The 19,126-nt window shown below is 41.2% G+C and overlaps 2 protein-coding genes across 3 annotated transcripts; both read right to left on the reverse strand.

Annotated features, from left to right (window-relative positions):
• Window positions 1–11,923: 11,923 nt before the first annotated feature.
• LOC115035641 (cytochrome P450 1B1-like) lies at window positions 11,924–18,692 on the reverse strand. Of its 2 annotated transcripts, none has more exons than XM_029493571.1 (2): window positions 18,631–18,692; window positions 11,924–14,740 (listed from the first exon to the last, which is right to left on the reverse strand). In XM_029493571.1, the coding sequence occupies exons 1-2, from the start codon at window positions 18,650–18,652 to the stop codon at window positions 13,191–13,193; spliced, it is 1,572 nt and encodes a 523-aa protein (XP_029349431.1). In that variant the 5' UTR covers window positions 18,653–18,692; the 3' UTR covers window positions 11,924–13,190. The 2 variants fall into 2 exon arrangements, with proteins under 2 accessions (XP_029349431.1, XP_029349430.1); XM_029493570.1 differs by lacking the exon at window positions 18,631–18,692 and having other exon boundaries at window positions 11,924–12,716; window positions 13,151–14,765.
• Window positions 16,023–18,688, reverse strand: LOC115035639 (cytochrome P450 1B1). The gene has a single exon (XM_075353353.1). It carries the CDS (start codon window positions 18,650–18,652, stop codon window positions 17,075–17,077), a length of 1,578 nt encoding a protein of 525 aa, XP_075209468.1. The 5' UTR covers window positions 18,653–18,688; the 3' UTR covers window positions 16,023–17,074.
• Window positions 18,693–19,126: the final 434 nt, after the last annotated feature.

Below are 19,126 nucleotides of genomic sequence, written 5' to 3' on the forward strand. Positions count from 1 at the left end.
GCTACTTCCAACCTGACTTGCACACATACACACTCAGAGACAGTCTGCACTCTGTCACGTACCATCTCCCTCTGGGTTTCTGGACCTCCCTGCTGCTCAAGCTGTATGACTTGGCAGGACATATCGTTATTCTGAAAACATAGCACCCAGGAGGTCACCATGTGTGTGTGTGTGTATATATGTGAGAACGAGGGTAAAAGTGACGGTAGTGATACCGTGTTCTATACAGTACAGTATGTCTGCACGTGAGCCCAAGAACATTTGTGTTTGTGTTTGTACATGTCAAGCACCATTTAACAGGTGGCTCCGTATCGCTGTGCAATCGGAGCCTGATCCCCTCCTGAGAGGAAACACTCCTACAACTCCCTGGTCACCTCTTAGATTTCTGCACTGTAATGCCGGGCCTTGTCCTTTCCACCCTTCATATACGTTATTCAAACTCTCCTTTCCCTGGCTTTGGCTTCCCCTTTGCCCCCTTGGGCTGTTTGTCTTGGCCACACTCCCACATTAGTTCACATTCTGTCCCCCAGTCATCACAGCCATTTGTGAAGACTGTTTTCCTTCATGCATGTTCAGTGTTACCCCTGAGGTTCCTCCATTTACTCCCCCTGGTCTGCTCTGTACCACTCCATTAAACAGAGGTCTCTGGCAGCCAGGCAAAGGAATGAGCCAGAAAAGAACATGCCACATGGAAAGCTTTATCTCTTTCCTCCCAACACTTATCTGAAAGAGATGTCACAAGCTTATCCAGAAAATTGAGTGAGAGTTGCTCCCCCTTTCTCACATGAGGCAGACTTAGATAAAGTAATTTTCTAAAGATATGGTCCTGTTGTGTTATATCTCCAAATACCCTACAAAGCACTCGCTAATGTCAGATAATCACGCACAAGCTATATGACCACATCAAATAGCATGTAGCAGCTGAGACAGCTATCCAAGGGATTTTGAATTTCAGTCCAACATTAAATAAAATGCCAGTGAAAACTTTGATGGCGTTGCTGCCAGATTCTTGGAAACCACTCATATTTCTCCTGTGGGCTTGCCAGTCTTATATTACCAAAGTGGAATATCTATCTTTTTTATTTTGTCTTTCTTTCACCCCTTGAAGTGAGTTATTTCCTTGTCCTGTTCCACAAACCATTGCCAATAGTTTTGGCCACATGTACTTTGGCATCAAACTGTTCTTGTGTTTTACTCTTTCTCTTTTTTTTTTAATACATAAAGTGATAACTGTCCTTGGCCTTTGTGAAATTTCATCAAGCCAGCTTGGCCATTTCCTATTTCCTGAATGTGAGTGTGTTGTTTCCTCACATGTACAATAGCTGGCATGCTGACTAACAAGGTATGCTTGCATCTAATTAATAAGCTGACATTCTCTAGAAAGAGACTTCTCAGAGGAATGCACCATCTTTCCAGAGTTAATCGAACTAAGTGGATGTAAAATCTCAAGTCAAGAAAATTCTAGCTTCTAGGCCATTCTAGCTTGATGCTTAAATACCTTTTAAATATCTTTCAAAACTGCTACACATGTTACCCTAAAGTCTGTTGTACATAAATGTATTCAGTGGCCACCTCTTCATGCCCTGGTTACTGTCGAGGTTCAGAGGTTCACTCTTATTTTGACACTAATCATGTTTAAAATAAAACTGAAAATATGTCCCCTAGCCAATTGTTGCTCAAAAAAAATCTTGTTGGGTCGACAGATGCTGTATTACCTCTATTTTTCGTTATTGTAAGTATGTTTTCCCTCTTTGGAGTTTTATTCAATGAGTTTACAATGTCCAGAAAATAAGTAATTATCCCTTTCCTCTTTAACTTGATCTGCATGTGTGTGTTTGACTCGATGAGTTTCATAAAAGCTAAACTCATTATGTAATACCTTGTTCTTTCAATTAGGCCACTGGATAGTGGGCAACTTCACTGTCGTGCTATGAAAACTGTATGACCACCTAAGCTTTATGAGCGGGGACATGGGCATCCACAACTCACCCCAGTCATTAGGAAAACAGATGCATTATGGTATAAAAGGACCAAATGATAAAGATATGCAGTTTTATTGCACAAATCCTGCGAATTAGTTGGAGGGTTTGTGTCTCAGCTTCACGGCTAATGTCTAATGATGTAAGTGCAGTGATAGATCTCAATGTGCTAATGGTCTGTTCTAATTAGAACCGTATAAGACCATTCTCACTTTATGTAGATAGCGTGCATCAGAGCTAGGTAATAAAAGAAAAATCCCAAAGCCACAGCAAAATAGATCTGCTTCTTTAAACTCCTTCTAAATCAGCAAATATCCGACCAGGTTTTACTTTCAGGTTCAGGGGTATTTCTTCAGCTGACCAATCGCTGTGAAGTGGGTGTGAATAAATGTACATAAATAAAAAAGAACAAACATTTACCTTCTTCCTTCTTTTTTTTTCAGTTATAGCAGCAAGTGAGGGAACTATTTGGCCCATTAGTTGTTAAATAGCTGGTTGCTAAATTTGTTGTTTTGGGCACCTACAGTGGCTTTATATAAACTTTTTTTTTTGCTGAAAACAGCTGCTTGCTCCTATTCTCCTCCCAGTTTGATGAAAATCAATCACCAAATGCTAGTAGACTGACAAAAAATTTGCAGACCATAAAACCAAAACAATGAGTTTAAAGAGCTAATGATGCTTCACAGAGCTAAAGGGAACAGTAGCGTGTTAATTTTTCATTGGGTTTCTCACGATCACTGACCCTTCCCCCATTACACATGATCATTTGATCCTTTGTTGATGTAAAAATGTTGATTACTAATGCTTTAATCTCTTGTCTTATTATTTTTTTTGTTCCTCAGAAAACCCCACTCCCTGGATGGGAATTATCGAATTATTTATTGGGTGAAGCAATAGATCCCTCAGTTTCTTCTTTCATGCATTTATTGATGTCATCCTCTTTACATGGTAGAATTGGATCTGACTGAAATGCAGTGTGAAGTACGCTTTTTCCCACAAAATCACCTGATGGCCTTTCATTTCTCACTCAAAAGCTTACATGGTTCATCAGGACCAGTCCTACCTTTTATGACTGGTCATAAATCAGCCTGTGATGTACTGCATGTTAAACTCCTCCCTCGCAGTACGTATATTATGAAATGAGGAGTAGGTGTGATGTCAGCTAGAGGCCAGACTAAATGGGTGCCATGGGATGTGGCTGATGGTATTCAGGTCTTTTTTTTTTTTTTCCAGTTCGGTTTTTATGTTGTGGAGTGAGGAGCAGGGAGTGTTTTCTCAGCTGGTTCACTCAGGAGGACACAGGCGACTGTCCGTTTGGACCTGAAATACAGATGTATCCATTACGTCAGTGAACATTTACACCATACATTCAAGTTGGTGACCTACCATAAGTACAAAGGCAGATGTCAAATTCACATCCTTGTCCTTTAGCTGTGACCAATTTGCTTTATAGTTTGTCCTGGCTGAATGGAGGCTGTCATGCATGTAAGTGTTTTTAGATCTTTTATTAGAAACTTGCTCACTGAATGTAAAAGTCTGTAAAATTTGCAGACATTAAAAGACATGATGCTGAACTAATTATAGGTTGGAGCTGGTTGTTAAGATCATTTAAAAGCTAAAGTGATGTGATTGCAGGACGCCCAGATTTCTCGTTACAGCATAAGCTCAGAGCCACAATGACATTCATGTGTTGTTTTTCCACTTTGTCAGTTTGTGTGATGATCACATTTTCCTAAAAAAGAATATAACTAATATCCACTAAAATTAGAAAGTCTTGTCATTATTTGGAAAAGGGGCTGCTGAGGGATTTAGGGTTTGGAAAAGAGGTATAATTAGATGTGAGTTAGGGGTATGGATTACTGTAGGGCATTTCATTGTTATGGTTAAGACTAGTGCCAGGGGTTACAGCTTGAGCAATAAGTTAGTCTAAGCATGTCACCACAACTTAGATTGGTGTGTGCGCGCGCACATCCATTTCGATGTGTAACCCCATGCCACTATTCATCTGTCTTACCCATGTTTTCATACTGTGCTAAAGACATTGGCTGGATTTTTTTTGGTGTGCAATTTTGTAAAGTTCCTGTTCCTGTCTGTTTTCAAACATTGCCAAGTCCAGATACTCTACAGCCCATGTAATACCTAATTTCCAACCTAACAACAATAAATGCAACAAGTGGTCTGTTCCAGTGTGTACATAGTAACGTATCTCAAAGAACACACATTGCCTGTCAAACTGGCAGACTTCTATCTACATAAATTTTCTTGTGCAAAGTAAATGTATCTCAGAACCAGAGGGGGAAAAAAGGAGCAAAACAGAGTGTAGCTGTTGGCTGCCGCTTCTGGCAGCTTTCTGACCACTGCGATTGTGGAGGGACTTGTTGCTGAGATGGGATGGGGAGGTGGGAGGGAGAGGAGGGGAGAGAGAGCAGAATGTCTTATTTTCTCTGGCAGAAGGGAGAAGTGCTACCTTGGAGGCGGCTCTCTGCTGAGGCCCATACATCTTAGTTCCTGGCAGCCAGGCCAGTGGGGGCTGGGAGTGTGCGTGGGAGGGGTAAGAGGAATAGAGAAAGGAGGGTGGGTGGTTGGTTGGATGGAAGCGGTGATGAGGGGCCTATGCGGCTGAGGAGTCAGCCAAAGTCCAGGACTTGCTTAATGGGTTCTCCTCTACTATGTGATCTCAGTTTGGAGAATTGGAGCAGACACCCCGACTCCTGACTCCCCTGCTCTGCCTTCTGTGATGGGCCTGACTTGGGGGTGGGGGTAGAAGTTGAATGAGGGCCAAGAATGAGGGGTTGTGTACGCTTCTCTCCCTTCTGATGTCTCCCCATCACAGGAAAGGCTCTGGCTGACAAAACCAAAGCCACCTGAATGCGTGTGCAGCCATCTGAGTCACTGGCTGTCATTCATACCAGAGCTCCCCCTTCCTCTGACTCATGAAATCCAACTTTATCGGTTTCCTCAACCATTCCCTGTTGAATGACATTGTACTTGCAACCAGATCAGGGCACATCTTCGATCATAAATGGTCTTTTGGACTCTTTACATTAATTTACTTTATTTTCACAAAGTATTCATTTTCCCTTCTCTATTTTACACTTTGTAACCACAGGAGTAATGAGGGGAAAATCATAACAATCTTCCTAATGTTATTATGAGTTCCAATCAAGTCATTAATCTTCATCTAAAGTAGTCAGGATCGGATATCTTTGAGGAGATCTTATTGGAGAATGGTTTGGGCACAGCAGGTTTAATTTGCATGAACGTGTAATTGCATTTGAAAGCTGAGCTGCAGGTCCATGTGAGGCATCCCACAGCCACTATGGTTCAGTCAGTGTTGTGTGTTTACTACTTTGCCAAAGTTCAAATTATGCACTGTATATCACCTCAAGCTACCGTACTGGATACTGCGTACAGGATAACTGACAAATTTTCTTTTGTTTTGTAATCATGAAGCTTTAATGACATTAAAAATATTTTACTACCCATTCCATTTTAAGACTTGGCTTAGGATTGGTATTGGGGTAATCAAGTTGAGCAAGCTGAACCAACTATTTCCAAGTATGGCAGGCAAAAAGGGGATGCGTGCTCAGCGGCATGCACCTGAATGCCTCCACTGCACTATCTGAAGGTCTGGCACAGCCACAGCTGTGTTATGATATCCAAAGATTCAATGTTGTAATCCCTATTTGTTGTCAGCCACATTATATTGTTTAGCTCTTCAGAGAGGTTTTCCCTAAGTATCCAGTCAAGTGTGAGTTAGAGCTGGTGTATGGGTATGCCCAACTTTTTTTCATTCAAGTGTACTGCCAACCCATGACTTTGGCGTCTCTCTCCAATACTGATGCCACTATGTAAACAGTCTGAACATGATCGGCTTCTTGCTCCTCTGTGGGACCGAGCTCGACTCCTTGACCTGGAGGAGAAGACGAACCACCAGCCAGCTCCGCTAATGCTGGCAGGCTGAGTAAACGATGTCTCCGGAACCTTGTTTTAGCCCCAGCATTTCCATAAGCACCCTTCATCCCGGCTGTGTTATTCTTTATGATCTGCACCTCCGCTCAAGCTCAAGTCATCTTCCGGGACCTCTTGTTCTGTCCTGGAATTGCCCCTTCCCACCCCTCCACTCCACACACCCAGTACCTCCTCTCAGATGCATGCTTACTCTGCAAGTCCATCACAAGGGTCTACTGGATGTACTGTCCTGCAGAACAGCTGATAGTATGATGAAAATGAAATGAGTCAACGCCTGCATATTTAACATCCTGTAGACATCTGTTTTCTAGGAATCCTTGCACATTTGTTTAACTGCACACTATTGATGCCTGTGTGCGTCCCTAAGAAACCAGCTTAAATGACTGAACCTTGCTTGCCCCTGATGTAAGTCTTATGCTTCATTTCCACCCGCAGTTGTCTGTTTCAGGAACAAATATTTATGTAATATTTGGCCCAGAGACATTCACATGATCAAGAGATTGAAAAGCAGACCAGCTTCAAAAAAGACTGAGCTAAGTATGACTGTCTGTCAGTGGCATGTTCTATCCTGGGGCAGCTGCCTGGGTCCCACCGGTTCTCTGTGTGCTGTCAATGAAGCTAATGAGTGCTGAATAAAGCATATGGTACACAGTGTCTTAGCACGTCTTTGTGTGCTGTACAAATGTGTCCAGGCTGCATCATTTACTCGTGTTTGTAAAGTCAGACCTCTACAAAAGAGTCCTAAACCAAAAAGTGCCGGCTGTCCAACACTATTCACCTGAAATTTATAAGCTACATTCATGTAAATGCCAAACTGCTGAGTTAAAATACACTTAGTCCAGTGTTAGTGCTCTTTTTTGATTCTCTCAGTGAAAGCAAATCCCTTAAAAATAGATGTGTAATTTTGTGTGTGTTATTTTGGTTAACAGGTACTGAAATATAACATCAAGCATAGACAGCTCCAAGTCTTAACAGGGCAAAGGTATTTTCAGCGGAGTGGTCAGCTCCAACAAACTGTTATTCTCTCAGTGAGTGGAGAAATTCTGACGGGCAATCAAAGCTTGCAACAGTAAGAGAATGTAAAAACAACCAAAAATGAATCCTTACAAACGCAAATAGCTTATTGCTAAATTGTTCTGGTTTGGCATACAGCGTTGCCAAAAGAGGGCTTGAAATGGGATGGCGTGAAATGTTCAGCTGCAGCAGAGAACTCAATTATGGGTAGCTTGTTTAACATCAGAGAATGTGACTTTTTACAGGGAGATAGTAATAACAAATTCATACCCAAATTCATCAACTGAAGAATTTGCTAGAGACACCATAGAATGGAAGTGAGTTATGACAGACTCAGGGTGATTCACCATTGTTCACCATGAATAATGACAATTAATCCTGACTGTTGTTATTTCCCCAAGGGTTCAGTTGGCCTCAATGTCTATCATTGTAATATGTTTTCAGCAATAACTTTAAGATATTACTTATTCATTGTGGCTTCAGATGATTACCCTGTCTCCATAATACTAAAGCCACTCTTTCAAACCAAAGACTAAAACTCTTTGACGGGCGCACATTCTGACTTTCTTTTGTACACTGTTGATTTCGGGTTGAATTCTTGTTGCTTAAAATACAAATTGTAATAGTACAGCCCACAGTGATTCATTCCTTCATTATCTGCACCCAAGGGCAGCTCAGGGTTTCAGTGGTTAGCACTTTCACCTGCGGGGGCCTGGGACCTTGGTGTGTGGAAATTGAATGGTCTCCCAGTACTGGGTTCCTTCCATATACTCTGACTTCCTCTCACAGTCCAAAAACATGCAACTTTAGGTTTATTGGTGACTCTAAAGTGCCCGTGGACCTGATTGGTATTTTGTTCCTGTGTGTCTCTATATCCTGCAATAAACGGCTGACCTGTCCAGGGTGTACCTCACCCTTGGATTTCCCCCACACAACCCTAATGGAGCAGATAAATGAAGGATTATCTGCACCCACATATACGCTGCTTATACTTTTTTGTCTTTCAGTGCATTATATATCAATATTTGAAATTTACATTTATTATTATTATTATTATTATTATTATTATTATTATATATTTATGAAAATACCCATAAATATGAAGCACATTTTATATTAAGATCGCATTGACTGTCTGGATTCAAGTAAAAAAAAAGGAATCGTTGAGTTAAAGTTACGAAAGAAATCAGTTGATATCAAATGACTCCTTTACAGTGACACAGTCAGAAAGAAAAACACCCACACTGTAATTTTCAATGTCTAATGGTTTTTGTCTTGAGTTGAACGTGCTCTCTAACCCCTCTGTGTTTACTTTGCCGGTCTGATACAATGCCAGTGTGTTAGCTTGATTCAATTTGACGATGAGCTGTGATGCGTGTTAAGGAGTATGTGTTACACCAGGAGGACGTAGTTAGACTTTGCCTGGCATGTGTCCTGTCTTTCCTGCTCTCTCTTCATCTCCGCAGCAAAATATATGGTGTAAATTCTACCCGCAAGTTAACAGTGAGAAGACTTTTCCCTTCCAAGACAAATATATATATATTTCATTGTAATTACTTCTGTATATCAGTCACTTAGTGTGATGACTCTTTTATTAAATTTGACAATTATTGTTTACTCCTTTGCCTTACATCATTCTTATTATGCTCTGTGGACATGCATTCGTCAGTCACTACATTTTACATGGCTTAAAGTAGCACTTATCTGCAAGTCCTCTTGTTATCTTCCCATTATCCCTCCCACACACTGAGAGGGAGAATAGAAACATTCTCATGTTTCATGAAAAAATACACAATGCAGTGATGTGATTTATGTCCTCCCTGATATGTCTGTTTCTCAGAGACGCTTCTATGTTCATTTTGAAGAGGTTCTTGTCTGGCTTACACAGCAGTGGTGCCAGTGGTTGGTTACTGTCTGAGCAGACACAGCAGAAGACTGATGACCTTCTTGAAGGTGCTGTACCTACAGAATATTTGCCAAACACTTACTCTAAAGGTCCACCAGGACTGACTTATCATGAGATAAATGAGATCATGAGCTATTTGTAGGAGACATACTATAGTAATCCAATTTGCTTTCAAGGTTTGGCAAGTGAAGAGGGGGCTTTTGTGCTTGCTTGACTAAAATCTTGCCAAGTCCTGTTGTTCTTAATAGAAAGTAAGGAAGTGCAGCTGTTAGGACACTAAAGAATGTGAATGGTGCAATTGTGGTCTGTCAGCCCTCTCACAGGCACATCACCTTGCCAAAGCGCACACAGGAAAAAAGTGGAAATCCTGACACGACCTCCACCTCAGCATGTCTCAGTGACGGTAAACGTAACTACTCTACTAGCCCCACATCCATACCCTTTCATTTCATGAAGCATTACGCACATCAGAGTGGCTGCTACATTGGTAGTCAAAATTGCCATTTTAACATAAATGGCTGGAGACGGTGTTGCCCAGTTTCCATATCAAACAAAATTTACCGCCTAAACACGGTTAACATGAGTGATTACCCAACTGTGATGTCAACTCACATCCATAAACAAAAACCACATGCTAGCCATGCTCTCACTCTGACCACACAGATCACTTCCTCCTGAACTTCCTGAAAATAATTGTTTGTTATATGGAGAGTAATGCAGCAAACGGAACCACACATTATATGTCAAGGGTGCTGAAGTTGCCACCACTCCCAGCATCAACTAAACAACAAGCGCTAACTGCTCCACCCTATAATAACGAATTGGGTCATTGTTTACTGAACATGGTCACATCAAATCTTTATAATGGTTGCGTGACTTTGTATCCCAGAACATGAAATGAAGGGTCAGTAGTTGTTAGATTCTTTTAACAATGTACTAAAATACAGAGTCCCCTGCGGGACACCAAAGCACAAGGTGGCAGGACTTTATTATTATCTGAAGTGAAACATTAATGTAAGTCCCGCTCAAGGTTTAAGAGAGGAAACATTTTTAACAAATTAACATCAAACTCAATCAGAAAGTAAAGTAAAGCCCTTTCCAGTTTCTTTGGTGAGATTTAATTGATAATTTCAGAACAACATATATGTAAGAGTATATAAGTGTCAGGTTGAAATTTTCAGTTTTTCCTTTTCAAAGTTGTTTTTTGGTGTTTACTTGTTTATGAACTTCCTTTTTGTTCTCTAAAATGATTAATAATCTGCTGGGATGTTTGAGCCTTTGGGCACATTGAAGAGCACGCAGAATTATTCTCATATTTTAAGTTTGCACCATTTTGGATTTGTAGCTGTGGTGAGCATGATGGTTTTGAGGGCGGCGTTATAGGAAAATCTGGCTGAATAAGGACATGAGACCATTCCCAGCCAATTCCAAAACACAATGTTCTGCTGGATTTCAGCAGATGATGGCAGTGGATGGGGTGGAGAAACTTTCTGGAAAACTGAGTTTCTCCTTTTCCAAGTAATTCTACCACATCGACTATCATCCACCAAGTAGTGACTGATGTTTGCGTATCAAACCTTTATAGTTCGGAGCTGTATTTGGTGGTACTGGGGAGAACGTTTTGGGAGGTCACTCTGTGACTGTATGCATGTGCAAGATGTGAATAACCTCAATGCCGAGAAACTGTCAGCCTGTACACTTTTCTGTTTTCCTTTAAGGAGTACAAATCAGCAGGTCGAAGGCTGCAAGGGTATGTGGGGTGCAGAGCGGGTGACTCAGGGTGAAAGGAAGTCTTTCAGCTGGACACATTTCATGGATGTTTTTGGGAAGCAGTGATGGAAACGGGGGAGTGAAAGCGGCCCATTCCTCCCTCCAGGGTCCTTGCGGTGTCAGAGCAAAGAGGGAGAGTTTGTAACAGAACAGAATGTCTTCAGCCTGCTCACTAGTAACCTTGGAGAAAACAAGCTTTCTTCAGAGTTTGTCCACACTGCTGCCCCTGCAGGTATGCTGGTAGATTCAGGAGCACTCGCTCAGGCAGCACTCTCATGGGGAAAGGAGGGAGCGATAAAAGTAGGGCGAGGGATGAAAACAATGCCACTCACTCACACTTAATGCAAATATTTACGTGCAACACTTAATAAAAATTGAATGGAAGGTGGGTTTGGCTTTCACAAAATAAAGTCAGGCTGAGGAAGAAGTTTGGAGGGTTGTTGAGTGTGTTTATTAGAACAGATGCAAATGATCGTCGCTGTGACACTGAAGATGATATACAGGAGGTAGAAAATAATAGTAGCTATAGCAGACAGTAATACAAACACAGGTGGGTTATGTAAGGCTGAAAGCCAGTAAGCAGTATTTGATGGCTATGAAAGACCGTGATCATTACTTTGGTATGTGCGTTTTCAAACAGCTTATTGATGGATTAACTATTCTACTCTACCTTCTACTTAAGTAAGTGTAATCCCTCCTTCAGTGGAGAAAGTTCTTCAAACCAAACTCAAACATATGAAATATCGATAAAATAAGTCACAAGTTTATCAAAAGTAAATTGTAAACGTATTTGCCAAAAAAAAATAGTCCCTCTTATTTACTCATTTGTATTTGCCCCTTTGGACTCAAATTATATGAAACCATTTCTAGACTTAAGGGGGTCAACAACTATGGCTAAGTCAAAGATGTCTGAAAATTATGTATTTTAAAGGATTTTTATTAACGTAATGAGTTTGAGTAACTAGCTATACCCAAGCACACTACTAAAGTGAATATTCATATTTTCTTTCCACTGTGGCTAAAAAAGCTTCATGAAGGCTGAATCAGCAGTGCTCTTTTTGCACGTCACATATACAAACTGCACTAAAAACAGTAACAGTCGTTAGAAACTAAAGCCACACAAGGGAAATGGTGCACGCATATAGTACAAAATGTGTTCACAAATGTTGTTTACTGGAATACAACCTGGTGTATACAACCCCCCCCGCCCTGTAATTCAGTGTTTGTTAAGATGATTGCCTCACCTCAAGGTTACATTTTTTTTCTCCCATGCCTTGTTAACATAATTTGCAGTGCACCATAATAATTAAAACTATAATGTTTTTGATGTCTAGTCTCTTGAGATTCAGTTGTTTTCTTTGATATATTGTCAGTTTAAAAGATGTAAGAGCGACTGAATCTGAAAGTGACACAGCAGTCAAAAGTACCTTGTGGCCCAAGTTAAATATTGATGGACTCAGCTTGCGGCTGCTCACTGCTGTCTGTATTTATGTACTGAGTCACAGCCTGCTTGTAAGGCGTGGAGAATGAGAGCATGCAGTGCCTGTACAATCATTAATCTTTCACAACAAACACTGAGACCAGACATCATGATCTATAATTATCTGTTTGACCTCTCTGCCCTCTACAATTCTCAACCCTTTGGCGAATACATACCACAGATTCAGTTATAAATTAGTGCAAAAATTTTTATTGAACATCCAACGATTTAGTTATACATTAGAGTATTGATTATATCAGAGAAGGTCCTTTTGAAAACATTTAGCCTTTTGACACATCTTATTTCTTACCATATGTGGTTTACCTTATGAATCGCATATTGATGTATTATGTGCGCTACATAACTAAGACAGTTGAATCACTGACTCCTAGCCATATCTTACATGTGACATGGGCTACTAAGTACAACAGTATTATACGTAATCTAGGCTTTAGGAGTACATGAATGTTGAGGCCATGCGCTGTAATTGTATTGAGCTCAAATGTAAAGAAGTTCAGTACATATGAAGATAAATGAAAGTGCCAGGGTGAATAATTATCCAGTTGAGACCACACAGCTTGTCTGTGATTTCTCTCTGTCAATGAAAAGAAGCACAGAAATGTATTCAGCACCAGTTCCAATTGCCATTTAGGAGAGAAGCCATGAAACACCCTCAACTTAATGGCTATGCCTACTTAAAGGTTATTATGAATTGTGGCTTTGAGTTACCACATCAAAGCTGATGATGGAGTACAGATATATTTTACGTTTTATCAGTGTTTTTTCTTCTTTTTCAAAGTTAAGTAACAAAACTGCCTCTGAGCTCAGCTATGATGCAATTGGTTCCCTAATGCCAAATATGACAATGCATATTTTTAACACAGAGAGATTCATAACTAAATGAAGTAGATGTATCGTCACAATTTGGAATGTCAGTAGAAGTAAGAAATTTGTTGTTTGCTTGATTAAAACCCATCGGATAAAATATTCTGTGATTCAGGTCATAAATATTTATTTTAGAGAACATACCTCATATTGGGTTGCTGATCTTTAACTGCAGAACATCTTTTTATTTGCCTTTAAATAGCTTCCCCCTGAGTTTGGCCGTGATCTTGTAATCTAAAGGCTTCAGTGTTAAACCATATGAGCAGTTTAAAGACAGGTCCTCATTGGGGCATTTCTCGAAGCTGCACTGATGGAGTAGGATTGCAAAGAACAGAAATATCTCAATTTTGGCAATGTTGTCCCCGATACATCTTCTCTTCCCTGCTGAGAAAATCATAACATTGATGGTGAGATCCTTATCTAGGAAGCCATTTTCATCCAAGAAGCGTGAAGGCTCAAAGACATGTGGATCCTTCCACTTCAGGGGGTCATGATTAACAGACCACTGATTGATGAAGACCACTGTGTCCTTGGGTATGTGGAGTCCATCAACAATGACATCTGAGGTTGTGGAGTGGGGGATGGTGATGGGGACGAAGCTAGTGTAGCGCATTGTTTCATAGATAAAGGCGTCCAGGTATGCCAGGCTGCCTCTGTCCTCAGCTGAAGGCAGCCTGTCTGGGCCTACCACCTTGTCTATGAGCTTATGGAGCTTGGTTTGAATTTCAGGATGTTTAGCTAGAAGAAGGACGAGCCAGTGAAGAGCTGTGGAGACAGTGTCAAGACCTGCTCCAATCAGATCTGACACTGTTCCCTCTGTGTGGCCTTTGGTGAGTCCTTTGTCAGTGCCAGCTTTGTCAATGACACCAATAATCGCATCACTCATGTCCCTGGTCACATCTGGATCAAATGTGTCTCTATGCTCCTCCACTTTGTTCTGGACAAACCCAAAGAACTCTTCATTCAGATCTTTGAAGTTTTTGAAGACACTGCGGATTGGATTAGGGAAAGACTGAAGCCATGGCATTACATCTACCAAGCTACCAGCCCCAACTGTCTCACCAAACTGATGCACCCTCTCTAACAAAGCTCTAAATTCAACATCATCATGTCCATAACGTTTCCCAAAGCACAAGGCGCAAATTACATTAGCTGCAGCTACTGTCAGTTCATGAGCAGGGTTGAAATACTGGCCCTGAGAACTGAGTTCAAGGAAAATCTCAACCAGCTCTGTGGCTTCAGCCACAATCTGTTGCTCAAAAGCTCTTTTGGTCTGGCTGTTGGCAGATGAGAATGCTCTGATCGTTGATTGAGCAATTTTCCTGTGCATCTTCCACTGTTTGCTGTAATTGGTGAAAGTCATACTTTTCCCCCCTGAGACAGCCTGGAAAGAGACAAAGTTTGGTCTGCCTGCAAACTCTGTGCCGTGCTCTATCAGAGCCTGACGTATTGCCCTGTCCCCATTGAGAACCACAATATCGCTGCAGCCAAGTCGTATCTGATACACATTGCCATATTTTTTGGCAAGCTTAGCAAAGGTGATGTGAGGCATCTGGCCCAGCTGCATGGCGTTGCCCACCACGGGCCAGGCGAAGGGTCCCGGCAGTCTTCTCTTGAGCCTGAGGTTCCTGACCCACAGACAGGCTTCCAGGCAGAAGAGGAAGATAAAGGAGGCAACCAGAGCAGGCTGGACCTGTCCACTCCATTCCCTGATGATGCTGCTGCCCTTCACACCAAACTCTGCATCTACCGGAGTCATTGTGCTGTCCTATAGGTTGTCAATTATCCACGGCAGCCAAAGAAAATTTTCCCTTAAAATGGAAAACCAAGTGTCTTCTCTTAACAATCTTAAATATATTCAACTTGGAACACTTGACGTTTTCTTCACCTTTTACTTGCTCACTCCTCCATAGAAGCTAGTGGGAAGGGCTCGATCAGTTAGAGCTCTTAGCAGTGGATGTCTTCAGATGACCACTTTAGAGGAAGGCAGATTCAAGCCTTAACACTTCGCTTATATGTATCTCCATGGTGGGAGGGGTCAGCGACTCAGGTTTTTTATTATTTCTCCCCTCCCATTTTGACCACAGCCTGCAGACCTTAGTCCTATTCCCTCTCAGCCCTCTTTTTTGCAACTTCCTTGTTGGAAAAGTAGTACAGCTACTTTACAGGCCTTATTGCCAAAATAATAATAATAATAATAAATACATTTATTAATTATATATATACAATTTTTCAAGATTAACAACTCCACATACCATGTGTTGCCCCTGAAGATATTTGTCACAGACTATTAAAACATATGACATTTTGAATCTATCGATATATTATATATATTATAAATGTGTTAGTGTTGAAAACAATATGATCAAACGGATGGAATTTTAAAGTGGTAGCATATATTGTAGGTAATGGACAATGAGCTGGAGTTGATTGTTTTTTCCTCCCTCTGGGATTAGATGATTTTGTTGTTTGCATTTTTCCTATGGACTTTCCATGACCATTTTAAACGTGATTTGGTTTCTATAATTTGCAGCCCAGCTGTTAATTATAACCATACAGGGAAAAGGCTCTGGGATATCACCATGAAAGCTGTGGGTTTCAAGATGTAAACACTGAACAGATACAAACAGCGCGATTTATTATGCTCCATAAAAAAAACCCTCACACAGCATTGTTGGCGTAATAACACTTTAAAGAGAAGTCACTGAGATAATGTCGCTGTTAGATTTGTTGCTGTGTTGAAATAGTTTTAAAAAAGTTTCATAACTGAGGACTCTGGCTGCAAATCTGATTATGTGGGTACTTTTGGAACAAAAAGACGAACTTAAAAAAGGATTAGCTTTGGTTTTTGTGATATTCAGCCAAGCCAAGTATTCCAGAGGTTTCTATTTTTAGAACAATGCGTAATGACAGACCTCTAAATAATGGTGTTCCCCACTGTCACACTGGAGGCACGTATCTGAGTGCTGAGAAGCTAGAGATGTGCTGTGCACTTTTAATAAAATTGGACACTTTATACATAAATCATTCACTTTATTCAATTCAGATATAGCTTATTTTTCCATCATATAAATCCAACACATTGATACAGAATAGGCTTTATAATTGATGCTTTAACATTCAAAACCACCTGGGTTACCTTGACACAGAAAGAGATATTCACCCCTAAGACGTGATTGCATCAAATCCTGAAGACAGAAACTTAAAGAGTGTTCAGTGACTTCCATGTGGCTTTGAAGACGCTACTTTGTAAACAAACATATTTCTGAGAAAGCCGCATGATTAAAAAGCAAAAACTGAAAGTGTTTTGTTTGAGTTAGTGAGACTTGGGTTTGGCATGGGGTAGCTGCAGTGCTTATACAGTGAAAGTGAACCCTGAATACATGAAGCTTGTGAAGAATTCACAGTCCAAAGAAAAGTCTCGTCTTTATTCTTAAGACTCTGAAGATACTCATTGATGAAAGACTTCCTCCTTTTTCCCTCCTTCATTCAACACTCTTGGTTTAATGTGTTCGTGTGATTGGAGTACAGTAGATGGTGAAATACATAAAATGTCATTACATTTATTGTCATACCTGAAATATGAAATTATATTAAAAAAAAAAATACTGTAACTGATTTACATGGCAAAGGTTAAATATATTCTTACATATTACAATTTAGAATCATAAATCATCAAGTGATAACATTCTCAAGCATTTCATACAGTCCTTTAGTTTAAATTGACAGGAGATGTTATTTAATTTCTGGACACAACATACATGTACATGCTCAATGGTGGATGTAAAACAAACCCAAAAATCAGATTTAAATGATTATGTAAAAAATCTAGTCAAGTATGAAAGCTCCACTTCTACCTGCAGCAAACGTTACATCTCTGAAATCATATTCTCAGCCCTGCAGCAACAATAATACAAATACAGACCATGATAGAGAGCCATTAAATATCATAATTAAATAGGAGCATCATACAACAGGATTGAGTGCAGATATGCTGATACTCACTGTTAAATGTCATTGGTGAAAAAGTGTTTGCTGGCCTGAAGTCACAGTCTTGAGACATGTGGTTCATGCTGGGGAAACTAAGCCAAGCAGCTTTCCCCTGAGCTTGGCGGTGACACAGAATCTCTGGGGCTTCAGTGTGAGCCCGTAGGAGCAGTCAAGAGTAACAGGCTCAGAGGGATCGCTCTCAAAGCTGCACTGGTGCAGCAGCACAGCTGTGAATAAAAACACCTCTACCATGGCAATTTGGTTGCCAATGCAGCGTCTCTTACCAGTTGAAAAAATCATCACATTGTTGGTGGTGTCTTTATTAAGGGCCCCATTTTCATCAAGGAACCGTGTGGGGTCAAAAATGTGAGGGTCCTTCCACTTTAGAGGGTCGTGGTTGACAGACCACTGATTGATGAAGACCACCGTGTCTTTGGGGATGTGAAGACCTTCAATAGTGACATCTGAGGTTGTGGAGTGTGGAATGGTGACAGGGACAAAGCTGGTGAAGCGCATCGTTTCATAGATGAAGGCGTCCAAGTATGCCAGGCTGCTTCTGTCCTCAATCGATGGCAGCCTGTCTGGGCCCATCACTTTGTCAATGAGCTCCTGAATTTTGATTTGGATGTCTGGGTATTTGACTAGGAGCAGGATGATCCACTGCATGAAAGTTGATATTGTATCTTGACCTGCTCCGATTAGATCTGTCATTGTTGCTTCAACAAACTCTTTGGTCAGTCCACTGTTTTTTCCATGCTCAATCACATTGATGATGGCGTCACTCATGTCGCGGGTCACATCAGGGCTATAGGACTCTCTGTGCTGTGCCACTTTATCTTTAACAAAGGCAAAAAACTCCTCATTGATGTTTTTGAAGTTTTCATAAACACTACGGACTGGATTGGGAAAAGACTGAAGCCATGGCATGACATCTACCAGGCTACCTGCCCCTACTGTCTCGCCAAACTTGTTCAGCCTTTTTAACAGGTTCCTGAACTCTAGATCATCATGTCCGTATCGTTTCCCAAAGCAGAGTGCACACATGATATTAGCGGCAGCCACTGTAAATTCATGAGCTGGGTAAAAATACAGTCGATTGGTGCTGCGGCGTAAAAATACCTGTACCAGTTCCATGACCTCAGCTGTAATGTTTTGCTCAAAGGCTTTTTTGGTCTGACTGTTTGCAGAGGAGAAGGCTCTGAGGCTTGACTGGGCAATTTTCCTGTGTGCTTTCCACTGTTTGCTGTAACTAGTAAATGTCACACTCCTGCCTCCAGAAATCATCTGGAAAGAGACAAAGTTTGGTCTGCCTGCAAACTCTGTGCTGTGCTCTATCAGAGCCTGACGTATTGCCCTGTCCCCATTGAGAACCACAATATCGCTGCAGCCAAGTCGTATCTGATACACATTGCCATATTTTTTGGCAAGCTTAGCAAAGGTGATGTGAGGCATCTGGCCCAGCTGCATGGCGTTGCCCACCACGGGCCAGGCGAAGGGTCCCGGCAGTCTTCTCTTGAGCCTGAGGTTCCTGACCCACAGACAGGCTTCCAGGCAGAAGAGGAAGATAAAGGAGGCAACCAGAGCAGGCTGGACCTGTCCACTCCATTCCCTGATGATGCTGCTGCCCTTCACACCAAACTCTGTGTCCAGTGCCATCAGGACAAACTTTTCAGCACACCTCTTCCCAAAAAAAAGAAAAAAGAAAAAAGAAAACAAAATCTTCAGCTCAGTGGTTGTATGCCTGTTAAAAAAGCAAAAACGAAAACAAAAATCAATAAAGCTAATAAAGCTCTCGTGTATCCATATCAGATACGTCAGTCAAAGCCAGTGAGGTCATAATGATGAAAACCTGAAATAACTTATCAATGAAATGAGTTAAGGTGAAGTTGTTTTTTTTGTTTTTTTGTTTTTTTTCTTTTTTTTGTCTTTCGTCTTTCGTCAGTTCATCAAGATTTAAGGCTTAAGTGTCTGCTTTTTGCTCAACTCCAGCTTCTTATATGTTTTGCAGTTGGTGGGCAGGGCTGAGGATGCCTTCCATACTCCTCCCATTGTGGTAGCCCCGCAGACCCCACCACACTATCTGCCCGCTGTCGCTCGCTGTCTGAGGCGCGCACTCGTTAGCGGGCACCG

Source organism: Echeneis naucrates, chromosome 22 (genome assembly GCF_900963305.1).
Source record: "Echeneis naucrates chromosome 22, fEcheNa1.1, whole genome shotgun sequence".
In the NCBI taxonomy this organism is placed as follows: Eukaryota; Metazoa; Chordata; class Actinopteri; order Carangiformes; family Echeneidae; genus Echeneis; species Echeneis naucrates.